We start from the raw sequence: 13694 nt of genomic DNA, 5'->3' as shown, positions 1-13694 counted from the left end.
ACATGGGACAGGGACATGCTCTCTCTCTCTCTCTCTCTCTCTCTCTCTCTCTCTCTCTCTCTCACGCCTCCGTGGTCTAATGGGAGAGCGCTGTTCGATCCCCGACCGCATCATACCAAAAGACGTTAAAAGATGGTACTTGTTGTTACCCTGTCTGGCGCTCGGCTTTAAGGGTCGAAAACAAGGACTGGTCGGCTCGGAGTCAGTATACTGTGTCTGAGTGGGGTATTCATGTTAAACTGCGGCATGGTATCTCAGTGTGCTAGCACTATAAATCGGCATAAGTCCGGACTAGTACAAGCAGCCACAAACACATACACGTGCATGCACGACGCTATATAAGTGCAATAATCTTGGACGCGACGTTAAACCCTATTTCACCTCACCTCTCTCTCTCTCCCTCTCTCTCTCTCTCTCTACTTTGTGTCAGAAGTGACGTCACCGCAATATGTTCTCGTGATGACTTAGCAATAAAATACCCGTGCTAAATAAATAGCGAAACCATATAGGAATATCGACAACGGTTTTGCAGTATGAAGTACAGGGAACGTAGTGCATATCGGGATAAATTGTAGCCTTACTTTGGGACACATACGTACATCGCGACTTGCAGATACTTTTGTTGTTCAACGCCACACGAGCCTGCACCAGACAAACCAGTGATTGATATTATGGTCAACGTCCCGTTGGGGCACGATGACAATTAAATGACCAAGTCAGAGAGCCTGGCCACATAAACACCTCAGCACAAGTTGCATGGGGACCTATAGCAACCAGAAATAGCAGAGGACAAGATTTGCGGACAAGATGTTATTAGGCCAGACTTGTTCTAAAACTTGGTTTACGAATTCGCCTAGTCCAATAAATTGCAATGTGAAAAAATAAATAAATCAAAAGCTGAATTTTATTAATTCCTCCGACCAGAAATAACTACAATGCTGAAAAACTCCTTCACTGCCACTATCAATATAATTATTTTATTTAAAAAAACAACTATACTTAAAACCGGTTGAAAATGTATCCGAAATACTTCAAAAACACAAGGAATTATGACGAAAATATTTGAAATTGGAATTCATTTACCTATTATTATCGACAATAATATCCCCCCCCCCCCCCCCCCCCCCCCCCCCCCAACAAAAAAGACAATAAAACAACAACAACAACAACAAAACAACAAGAAACAGAAAATCTGTCCTTATGACTAATTATGACAAGGAATTTTACGTATTCTTGTTAGTGCGGCACAAATTTTGGAACACCATGATCCTTGAACATTCCGATGCTCACTCATAAAAAGAAAGATTTAAGGAATTTTGAAGACCAACTCGTCACAAGATAATACATTATCTCAATGAACATATATTACATCTCGTACAAGATATTGTTGATTAATATGAACTAAATATAGAAAACGAACATAGGACGTGGAGAACATGAGAATCATACATAGCAATGAATGCTCCCTTGTTCTATTTTGACAACGACAACTCGCTTGATGTTGTCGCAAGTTCAGGAGCAGCCTCGACGCTTCCTATCTTTACTGACAGGGTGGACACAACTAGCACCGCACTGGAAAGCTGCAGCCTTTTCATTTTATCACGTAATAGGGGAAAAAATAACATCCCACACCCAAGCGATGGAGTTGAAAGCAGGTGCGTACATTTTGAATCGTGTTCTTACTTGTTTATAGCAGATCGATGTTGGTGTTGCTTATTCAGTAGTTAATATAACGATTGTTTTTCATCGATTTCCAAATCAATTTGTATTGAGTTCATTCTTTAATAATATATAACAGCCTGGTAGGTGTGATATATGGTGATAATTTCAAGGATCTTTACCAATATAGGTCCTACCCCGTGTGCGGTGTCGGACTGATGACTTGATTAATGTATGTTACTGACATGTGATCTATATCACTGAAACAACAGAATGTCAGCTGTCTGAGTGTGATGGAAGCACGCGGAGCTTCCCGCCAACACCTGCCGCCACGGGAACCTTGTGAAATACATTGATTAATGATTATACGCTTCTTTCTCGGCGATTGGTGCTTGTGAATCGAGAAGTCCTTTATATAATAGGTCTATGGCGCGTTTATCACTTGAAATTAATTATGATGAGTGAGTGAGTATGGATTTACGCCACTTTTAGCAATATTTCAGCAATTTCGGCGGGGAACACCAGAAATGGGCTTCACACATTGCACCCAATCGGGAATCGAACTAGGGTCTTCGGCGTGACGAGCGAACGCTTTAACCACTAGGCTACCCGAACGCCCCTAATGATGATGATAATTAATGTTCTGCACTATGAGGGCTTCATGGAACATTTTGCTCCCTATGTATACTATCACTAGAGGTAAGGTGAAATATGGGGTTTAAAGTCGCGTTTAATACACGTATATAGCGTAGGCTAAATACACAGTATACTGACTCCGAGCCGAACAGACCTTGTTTTATCGACCCCTTTGATGCCGAGCGCCAGGCAGTAAAAAACCAATAAACGTCTGACCAGAAATGACTGAAAATGAGAACATTGTAAATTATAGTTTTTGTTTGTTTTGTTTGTTGTTTAACGCCGCACTCAGCATTAATATTCCAGCTATATGACGGCGGTCTGTAAGTAATCAAATCTGGACCAGACAATCCAGTGATTGACAATATGAGCATCGATCCAAGCAATTGGGATCGATGACATGCATCAACCAAGTCAGCGAGCCTGACCACCCGATCCCGTCCCAGCTAACACACGACGTTGTCACAACGTTGTGGAAAGGTTGTGGATTGGTAACATCGTGAAATAACGTTGTCACAACGTTATTATAACGTCAACGTGCAACGTTTTTTCACAACGTTATAACAACGTTGCACGTTCACGTTGTGAAAACGTTGTGCATCGGACATCGCACAACGTTTTGTAACTACGTTTCTGAAACGTCGGTGAAACGTTATAAAGTTTGCTTCTTGATAGTCATAAAGGAATAGAACTGCTTTATCAAAAATCAACATGAATTTGTCAGAATACCAAGGCAGTAATGTATTACCTTTCTGTTTATTCGGCATTTGAATTTTCATCTCTTAATACTAAAGTTTCCAGAACGTTATTGCGTATCTCTATTACAACGTTAGTATTACGTTACATTGTAACGTTATTCCACAACGTAACAACAACGTTGCAAATTAACGTTGTGATAACGTTATGCTTTGGACATTACAACACTTTTTTGTAAATGATGTTTAGGAAACCACTTGTAGATCTACCATCTCGTAGTTTTATTTTTTTTAAACATATTTATCTATGAACGCTGTTATCTGTCTACTAAATGTTGTCACAAGCAAAATTACAGATAAAAACACATTGGCGCGCATTTTTTGCGGCGTGAGAGCGACTGCTGAAAAGTTACGCCTGTTGCCTCGTGAAGTGACGTCAAAATGACGTCACATTGTCGCGGAAGATTTGTTTTCACCAGCCATCTTAGTTCAAGCACACTCTGGATATATTACAACCAAGTGATTGTGCAGCAACGGGAACTGGACAGATGATCTGTGAATTCGGATAAGGTAAGTTATTTTTCAAAAGCAGTCTCCGCTTGTTGATATGTTTCTGTACATGCAGATAGTCAAATGATTTAAATGTATCGTATTATTCAGAAGTGGCGGGGTTTAGAATGCAGTTTGCCGGTCACTTTCACTGAGCTGAGCGTCAGTGTTAATAGTAATAGGCCTATTTGATACACAGAACGTGATGTATATAGAGGTGAAGGAAGCCCATGACTTTTTTCCATATTATTATTTTATGGAAACCAAGGGTAATTACCAAGGGCAAGCAGTATATGTTTGACCAGAATTCAGTCTGGCGGCGTTTTGTGGTCGTCATATTATGTTCGGGTTTCGATCGTAAGCGTATAAGGTCTGTAAATAGGCCTAACGTATGCATCGCCTACTGACCACTGACAGTTATCGCCATTTCTTCCGTGTTATTTCTGAAATCTGAAAGTTTACATGTACTAATATTCTGACTTTGATTTTTGTGAAACAATGTGGCTCATTCAGGCCATGGGGAAAGGTTGAGTAGATTTCTCTTATACAGCGAAGAGAGGGAATCAAAACAATGGAAGTATTTTCAGATCGACTCTCTGGAGGCTGCTAGTTATAGCCCTAGTCTAAAGGGCTCAATGATGTTATGAAAAATTGTATTTTCGGGAAGAGACAGAAACATACTTGTTGTTCCCGAAAAGGCCCAATCAGCACTGACTGAAGTAGCCTAAATATGGATCATATGGTTGTTGGTGCTGTCTATAAAGTTTATTTGAGCAAGGCGCTTATCATGTGTATTTTTAATTTTTCCCAAAAAAAAAGAATCAATTCATCATGTTCCGATAACTAGATCTATGTCCGACTCCCTTCTAATGAAAACGAGCAATAGTAAAACGAGTCTCGTCGCGCGCAATAACGGGGTGTTTGCGGTATTGTTCTCGCTGGTGATGATAAGCGAGTCGATAGTCAAAAGTTAAATATCACCATACATTGTCAGTGATTTGGTCATCGTTTGTTGATTATTAAGGTGAAATAGGTGTCGATCTAGTCAATGTGCACCAATGAAAAATACAATGGAATTGATAGCAACCATATTCGTTCGGTTTTCGATCTCCGTATGTTGCCAGGTAGGCTACCATACTACAGAATTATATTTAACGATATTGAACTGTATTATGTTAATAAACGTAGTGTAAGTATATGATACTTGGTTCTCTGACACTTTTTGGCAATGAGAGAGAATAAAATGGTGATCGAAAACTGAACGAGTAAGTTCCAGTGCTCGCTACGAAATCGTACTGTAGCTAGATCTATATAAACAGCGCTGCGATGAAGATGTGAGTCGTAATTAGCTAAATGCCTGTCTAATATATCTGTTCCCGTTTGGAAAAGGTCCCCAACAAACCATGTTTGTACTAACATGATTGTGTGTCATTGTACTCTGACAGAGGTTGTGAGACGTGGCTCACTATAATAATCACTGGTTTGCCTGACCGGTTTGTCAGACCGGTGTATATGTAAAACCAAATTACATTAGGTGGGGTTTTTTTTATGATGGTACTCATAATTTTGTTACTTATATCTGTAGTCTGAGTTTATTTCCGATCGGACCTTATACATGAAGACTTTAGATTTACAGTTTTCCTAAATTTTAGGCAATTATACAATGTATGTTATTTTTTTGTTTAGACTACAGATCTAAATGTATGCTTATTGACTATAGTTTTAGTTTTGATTTTTTTAATATGTTGTCGTTGCAGCAAGGGGGAAAATGTTACACGACCATTCCAGGAGATAAAATCAAGAATGTTGAATCATTGAGGAACACACCAAATAAACCCTGGGCTGTGAATTATGTTAACGTAAGTACAATTGTTTACAGTTACATTCCATTGTCTATATCCATGTTAATTGGTGTGTATTTTTGCTTGAAATGAATGCTAAGAATGTAGATCTATTTATATAAATCCATGCTCGTACCACGTTTTGTATTCAACCTGATTCTTGATGTCTCTGAATGAAAGTTAAAATTTGTTTCCATCAGTCACTTGAATTATACATTATTGTTTGAATATTGATAAAACCTTATCTCCAAATGAATGTTTCTCGTCATATGAAATATTTCATATACCTGCTCGAGATTTATTAAGCTGTTTGTGTTTCAGGGAAGTGGAAGTGAACACCAAAGAAAGAAGATTCTGGCATTCAATAATTTCGAATAGTGTATAAATTTTCTATAATCTAAAAATAATAAAATGTCAACGCAAATGTGTCTTGGAGTTCTTTGTTGAATGGTGACTTCGCATGACTGAAAGTTGAAGTATACTATATGGACTTGATTAGAGACCGACCATTTAATATTCAAGGAGGTGGGGACCTGGAACTTTTCTATGGAGATTACATATGTTTTCGGTCACAGCTACAAAAGCAGATATATGGTTTTCTTTAACTCTATGAGCCTGAAGCACCTTGCAACTAGATCTATGTCATTTTTTTCACCAGTCTGAACCGTAATTATTTTTGTCAAGAATTTTCGGTGACAATATATTTTTTCGATAATATTCCAGGACCCGACCCTCCCCAGAAAATATCACATGGTCAACCCCTTACAATGTCTGCCATTCTTTTTTTTGTTTCTTTCAGTACAAGCCTAAAGGGTAATGGTGTCTGACTTTGTTATAGTCAAATCATGTTTCTACATGTAGTTAACAGCTCAGTGGTGTTTTTACATTTTGAACATTGTTAGCAAAACACGATCTAACTCACTGTTAACCGGGCTATTCGACGCCCTGGTTTTAAAATATTGGTAAAAGGTATTTCGAATCATACACATTCACGTGACTAAAGCATATTCTAAAACATTTCCGGAACAAGTTTTGGGGTTGTTTTTACAACATTTTAGTGTGGAATGGTCACAACCGTATTTCATCCTTGTAACACAAAGTTATTTCACGTCCTTGTGACAACGTCCATGGTAGTACACAGAATAACGTTGTAGGGACGCATTATTATAACATTGCCACAACGTAAAATACAACATAACCACAACGTAAAAATACAACGTTCCCACAACGTAAAATACAACGTCATTACAACGTTGTGACGACGTGAATATGACGTAACACAACGTTAGGCCATGACGTTGTGACAACATAAATGGGAGTCCACAGAATAACGTTATATTGACGTAACATCCGCAACGTTACCACAACGTAAACACAACGTTATCACAACGTTCCCACAACGTAAAATACAACGTCATCACAACTTTGTGACGACGTGAATATGACGTAACACAACGTTAGGCCATGACGTTGTGACAACATAAATGGGAGTCCACAGAATAACGTTATATGGACGTAACATCCGCAACGTTGCCACAACGTAAACACAACGTTGTCACGACGTTGTCACAACGTGAAATTGTTAGCTGGGGTTAGTCGCCTCTTACGACAAGCACAGTCGCCGTTTACAGCAAGCATGGGATGCTGAAGACCTATTCTATCCCGGATCTTCACGGGCCTGTAAATTTTAGATTTATTAAGTCATAAACCAAGAGATAAGTTTGTCCAACAAACACTGCTTACCTAAAGCTACAAAAACTGTTCAACATTTACCTAAAAACATGTTTCAATGCGGCGAGGCATACTGCCTATCAAGGAAGTTAGAAATTCATGAGTCATACTGTCCAAATATCTCACCATCTCTGCTTTCAAATCGCATGTATTTTGGAGATTTTTTCGATAGATATTGTTCTTCATAATTCCCAAAATATTTTCAATTGGGTTCAGGTCCGGACTGTAGCTGGGCCATTCATGGAGTGTAACATTTTCCTCGTCAGCCATTCCTGAGAATGCTTCGCTCTGTTTTGGACCATTGTCTTGCTGGAATACCCTCCCATCACCAGACACAAGTTGTGCTGTTGGAAGGAGATGTCCCGGTAGAAGATCAGTGTACACTGCACTAATCATGTTACCTTCAAATACACATAATAGTGTGGCACCAAACATAGACACACCCCACTCCCCACATGGAATTTATGGAGAGTGTAACGAAGGTGTCACGCGCTGGGAAGAAGCTTGGTAATACCAAGGGAGACAACTATGGTCATACTTTACAAATATGACATGCGAGTTGTCTCCCCTGAGTCAAGTCAGAATAAGATTTTCATACACCTTTGATACATGGTAAATATTGATGGCCAAAATGGTATGAGAAATTTTCAATAATTTCTGGTCAAACTATGTAAACTTTTAACGTCGTTTGGTACGGCGCAGAGGATTGAACTACAGACCTTCGCGCTCCGGGCAGACGCTCTATTCCACTATATCATGGAAGTGGTCCTGTCAATAGAAGATTGTGCTTAAAGGTCTAACCTGTTGGTTTTCAAGGAAAGAGTATTTTTGTCCCCAGTGTCGCTTTCGGAGCTGACTGTTTACAACAGGATCGGGTGGTCAGTCAGACACGGTGCCTGTGTGGTCGTGCGCTGACAGCGTGAATCGTTCCTCATGCATTCAGTCACTGGTTTGTCTGGCCCAGATCTGATTCTTGCTGAATGCGGCGTTAAACAACATTCACTCATCACTGTTCTTTGGGCAGCCTCGATTATTCAGTGTCTTATCTATTATCAAATCTATTTTGATAAATACATTCGAACCATTCGCTACCAAAGCTTCGTTTTGAGCCTCATACGAATAGCCTGTTTTTGCCGTCCAATCAAATTACTCCCAAGAGCGAGAGAGAATCTTTGCTAAGATAGACAGGATCCATCAAGGAGGTGGCGTCACTTCCGAACAAAAAGCTATGCTGGCGAATGTTTCCAGAGTATTTATCATAATGGAATAGAAATATAGTTTTAAATGAATTATTATTTAGATAGCCGATGCGACTCCTACCTGCAAGGCGAGGTGAGCGCGTGTCTGACGCAGGCGTTGACAGAGGTCGCGATGACCCGACCAGCAGACCCCATCCACCATCTGGCTCACTGCTTGCTCACATACAGGGTAAACCAGTCAATTCCATATTAAAGAAATAAATATATCCTATGTCTTTCCTTTTGAACAGAGCTAAAATTGACGCAACGACTCTGCGAAATTTATACAAAAAATGAAGTCAATGTCTTGCCTGTCGGCTTTACTCAGTTTTTTTGGGGTACATATACTGCTAAAAAATTAGGGATCATGGATATTTGGGAGAATATTTTTTTATGAAATTGTGTGCTCAGTCGTTACTACAAAAATATCCTTAAACGTTTGTGTTCCGTGTACGTGTTACAGTCGGTTAAGAAATGAATTTGCAAGCACATGATCCCTTCCATGTTTGGACCCGTGAAGACCCGGGGTAGAATAGGTCTTCAGCAACCCATGCTTGCCGTAAATGGCGACTATGCTTGTCGTTAAAGGCGACTAACGGGATCGGGTGGTCAGGCTCGCTGACTTGGTTGATGCATGTCACCGATCCCAATTGCGTGGATCGGTGCTCGTGATATCAATCACTGGATTGTCTGGTCCTATTTACAGACCGCCATCATATAGCTGGAATAGTGCTGAGTGCGGCGTTTAACAACAAAACAACCAGCAACCCTTGCATGTTTGAAATGTTTAAAATATGCAAATTTATTGAGTTTCAAAGGTAACATGTCTGAGATTGTGTATTATTATATGTTTTATTTTTTGAAAGTTTTAAATGAAATATATATTAAAAAATTAAACAATGTAGAAGTATTCTTTGAGTGCTGACTAAGCGCCAGAATTAACTGAGAGGTGTAGCTTCGTTGGATCCTCAGTTAATATCCTCAGTCTGGTACTTTTATTCCTTATAGATAAACAATGTTTCAGTTTAATCATAATCAACGATATGTGATTAAAAAAAATAAGGAACATTTGTTTCAGGATACTGAAAAAAATATTCATAAAACACAGAAAATAACTGCACAAGGTTTCACCCCGATTTTAGCAATATTCCAGGTATATCACTGCAGAGGACTGAAGTTCGTAAATCTTTGACTGATCACGACCCAGGTTCGATTCTTAGCATGGGTACCAAGACGCCATTTCTGGTTCCCCTGCTGTGATAGTGTTTGAATATCACTGAAAGCGGCGTAAGAGCATACACACCGTCACGCTCATTTTGAACACTAAACGAAACATGTGGCAGATTAAAAGAAGCGCTCATAAAATATAGACAATAAGTCTGTTTCCCTTCAAAAATACACAGAGGATCAATGGTGATAACTTCTGAATCAACAGTTATATCTGAGCATTCATCCAACACTTAGGTGTTGTGCATTTCTCACACTCATGGTCTGAACACCTACGAGGGGCGTTCAATGAGTTTTGCATCTTCAATATAAGACCAAGTCGCAGAACATCCTCTGCACTTTTATTTTTCAATATAATCTCCATTCACCTGAATACACTTATTCCATTTGTCCTTCAAGCTTTGAATACCACTTTTATAGACATCCGCCGATTGGCCCCCTAACCACGCCTCTGTGGCAGCCTTTGTGTCCTCGTCATCCTGGAAGCGTCTTCCACGTAGGGCAGATTTTTCGGTACGTACTGAAGCATCTCCGTGCGTACTGAGGTGTCTCCGTACGTATTGAAGTTTCACCGTACGTACTGAAATGTCTTCTTACGTACTGAAGCGTATCGTACGTACTGAAGCGTCTATGTACGCTCTGAAGTGTCTCCGTACGTACTGAAGTGTCTCCGTCCGTACTGAAGTGTCTCCGTACGTACCGAAGGGTCTCTGTACGTTCTGAAGTGTCTCCGTACGTACTGATATGTCTCCGTACGTACCGAAGCGTCTCTGTACGTTCTGAAGTGTCTCCGTACGTACTGAAATGTCTCCGTACGAACTGAAGCGTCTCTATACGTTCTGAAGTGTCTCCGTACGTACCGAAGGGTCTCTGTACGTTGTGAAGTGTCTCCGTACATACTGATATGTCTCCGTACGTACTGAAGCGTCTCTGTACGTTCTGAAGTGTCTCCGTACGTACTGAAATGTCTCCGTACGAACTGAAGCGTCTCTATACGTTCTGAAGTGTCTCCGTACGTACCGAAGGGTCTCTGTACGTTGTGAAGTGTCTCCGTACGTACTGATATGTCTCCGTACGTACTGAAGCGTCTCTGTACGTTCTGAAGTGTCGCTGTACGTACTGAAGAGTCTCCGTACGTACTGAAGGGTCTCCGTACGTACTGAAGGGTCTCCGTACGCACTGAAGGGTCTCCGTAGTATTAAAGTGTGTCATCGTACTTACTGTAATGTCTCCGGCTTCAACAGTGTATAGTCTGTTTATCAATGTCTCTTGTAGACGCTTCACCCGTTAAAGACGGAGCTCAGCCCCCGTGAGCACTTCCGGTCGTCACTGCCTGGATCAACAGAGTCGGAGGAGACGGATGCCGATGACCCCCCGGGGAACGACATCTTTGTTCATATGTCGTACAGAAAGGCTCTCTGCAGCATAGGAGATATATTTGACGATGATGACATCACGTGACCATGTATTATTGTGTCCTAGTGTCAACCTGACCAATACCAGGCCCCTGGAGAACGGAGCACCACACGCACTCGAGGTAACACGTTTTTAATGCAGTATCGGATGTCCAGGGGACATAATCAGACTCCATGCACATTACGTTGTGATGAATTTCGTCCCTTACCCGTACCAGGATCCGCTTGTCGTGGCTTTGTCCCAATTACTTATGTGATACTTTTATTGTCACCACACCCGCGATCGTTGTCTTCGCTTATGTGGTAATAGTCGTCTAAGGCGCCGCAATTAGCTATGCAGAGTTGCGTCCCTTTGGCGCGACAGAAACCTACGGTCGTGAGTTCGAATCCCGGCTCGCCACGATTATGTTTCTAGGTTTGTCAGCACCATACCTGTGCTCGTGGGTTTCACCGAAGTGGTAAACGTCTGATACCTGCATCACTTCGGGCTTTCCTCCCACATTAAGCTGACGAGCCGTGATATAACGCGAATACTGTTCGAAGCGGGGTTATATCACACACGCTCCAAAAACACAGCTTGTAATATATTTAAACCGTTATGATGACATCACGCTGTTGTAGTTGATTCTGAGCCTGAAATTCCCTGGTGTTTCTGAATATGTTTTTTGTGCAAGTAAAACTGATGTGCAACCTGAGGTCATCATGTAAAATTCATAACATTCGGAGCTCGTCGATTCTACTTCCGGAATATTCGAGTGTTTTCTGCATAACGTAAATGCAGTAGATTAAAATTGAATTCCCTACGTCGCTGGTCACGGTATAAGGCAATCTCATTAAAATCAGATCTTAGTTCTCGCTATCGCTAAACAAAGATCTGAGGACATCCCATTAGGGATGTCAGAACGACCTTTCATCCAACCAATCAGAGCGTCGCTTACCAGATCATGAAAGTGACAGTCGGAATGTGTTTTCTAATCATGCAACCAGGATATATTTACCGCGGGGTATTCCGAACGACAGTTACAGGTTTTATTATTATATCCATACAATCTATGCCATCTATAAGCCATTCCAGAATGACCCGTGAAGAATCCGGGGTAGAATAGGTCTTCAGCAACCCATATTTGCCGTAAAAGGCGACTATGCTCGTCGTAAAACGGGATCGGGTGGTCAGGCTCACTGACTTGGTTGATACATGTCATTGATCCCAATTGCGTGGATCGATGTTCATGATATTAATCACTGGATTGTCTGGTCCAGACTCGATTATTTACAGACCGCCGTCATATAGCTGGAATATTGCTGAGTGCGGCGTTAAACAACAAACCAACCAACCAACCAACCGTTCCAGAATGTCCTTCTTATCAGTTTTAAAATTTTAATCGAGAACACGTCAAAATATGTTTCGAAGGTAGTCGCCAGTTTGAAACTAGTGTCGTAAAGCTCAAGAAAGCTGCCTTCTGATTGGCCAATGTCGATTTCTTGTCAGTCATTTCATTGGTCGTTCTGACTTGACCCGTAATGGGATGTCCTCAGATCTTTGTTTAGCGGTAGCGAAAACTAAGATATGATTTTAATGAAATTGGGTATAAGGAATCGACCCACTAAGATATCAAAATGTGTGATATCACAGTGTTATAAAATACATTCAGTTGTTCCTGAACCATCCTGAAAAAAATATAATCAAATATAATCATTTGCCGGGCAGTCTATAACAACAAGGTTGATCTTTGGCCAGTTGACGCAGCGCAAGAATTCCACGTGCACCGCGGTACACACCACCGCATTCCCCTGTTCAGTGGAAATGAATTCTTCCATTGCACGTGTTACTTACTTCTTAAACGTAAACCACAACTCACGACGTTTACTTCATGCGGCTTCAGAAGAAAAACAATTCTGACACGCCGATTATATATTCCTACAAGACCATGTCATTTTGAATTGTTTCAAATGGCGGTATGGCTGAGAAATTATCAAATCCAGTTCTATAAATGTTTGCATTAAACACTCACCACTGTTCGCTTTGTATCCACAGCAACAAGCGCACAGTCCCTGAACAAAGTGGACGGAGTGACAAGGTGAAATCTACATGAAGCGGCTGTAAAATATACACGTATATTCTGTAATGATGCGAGGCGGTTGTGATTTTGAATGACTGATTTACGTCCAATGTAAGTTTTTTACGGTTTTGTGTATAAAACGTCCCTATAGGTCTACACACCCGTTATTATTAATTCCTGACGACAGCGAGTGAGTGAGTGAGTAAGGATGGTTTGACGCGGCTTTCAGCAATATTCCAGCATATCACGGGGTTATTATACACTGACAGTAAATCTTCGACAAACTCAATGAGACCTAGGGATATAGTTCTATGGATATACAACTTCTTTATGACAATGACTGTGGTGTTTCGGTGTAGATACTAACACGGTTATCAAGCAAGTTATCAAGTGACCGTTTTAGTTTCAACTCCGAAACGTCGAAGTCATTGTAATAAAGAGTAAGTGAGTGAGTATGGTTTAACGCCGCTTTTAGCAATATTCCAGCAATATATCACGGCGGGGGACACCAGAAATGGGCTTCAGATATTGTGCCCATGTCGGGAATCGAACCCGGGTCTTCGGCGTGACGAGCGAACGCTTTAACCACTAGGCTACCCGACCGCCCATTGTTATAAAGAAGTTATATCCATAGAACTATATT

At 40.8% G+C, this 13694-nt stretch overlaps 1 protein-coding gene and 1 long non-coding RNA gene across 2 annotated transcripts; both read left to right on the top strand.

Moving 5' to 3' along the window:
• The first annotated feature begins 1482 nt into the window (after positions 1 to 1482).
• LOC124146512 lies at positions 1483 to 13097 on the top strand. Its single transcript, XM_046516827.2, has 4 exons — positions 1483 to 1655; positions 8412 to 8539; positions 10852 to 11113; positions 13027 to 13097. The coding sequence occupies exons 1-3, from the start codon at positions 1499 to 1501 to the stop codon at positions 11035 to 11037; spliced, it is 471 nt and encodes a 156-aa protein (XP_046372783.2). The 5' UTR covers positions 1483 to 1498; the 3' UTR covers positions 11038 to 11113; positions 13027 to 13097.
• Positions 3389 to 5804, top strand: LOC125383482. Its single transcript, XR_007222771.1, has 3 exons — positions 3389 to 3560; positions 5297 to 5398; positions 5702 to 5804. It is a non-coding gene; the product is annotated as an uncharacterized LOC125383482 (long non-coding RNA).
• Positions 13098 to 13694: the final 597 nt, after the last annotated feature.

The sequence above is a fragment of the Haliotis rufescens genome, unplaced genomic scaffold (assembly GCF_023055435.1).
Source record: "Haliotis rufescens isolate VD_foot unplaced genomic scaffold, xgHalRufe1.0.p SCAF_23, whole genome shotgun sequence".
Classification (NCBI taxonomy): domain Eukaryota; kingdom Metazoa; phylum Mollusca; class Gastropoda; order Lepetellida; family Haliotidae; genus Haliotis; species Haliotis rufescens.
This window is presented reverse-complemented; position numbering and strand designations above follow the sequence as displayed.

Excerpts from the sequence above, each read along its gene's own strand:
- LOC124146512 (XM_046516827.2), top strand. The coding sequence starts at position 1,499 with ATGTTGTCGCAAGTTCAGGAGCAGCCTCGACGCTTCCTATCTTTACTG. Across the intron at positions 1,656-8,411 it reads AGCGATGGAGTTGAAAGCAG|ATAGCCGATGCGACTCCTAC; the intron begins GTGCGTACATTT and ends ATTATTATTTAG. Across the intron at positions 8,540-10,851 it reads ACTGCTTGCTCACATACAGG|ACGCTTCACCCGTTAAAGAC; the intron begins GTAAACCAGTCA and ends TGTCTCTTGTAG.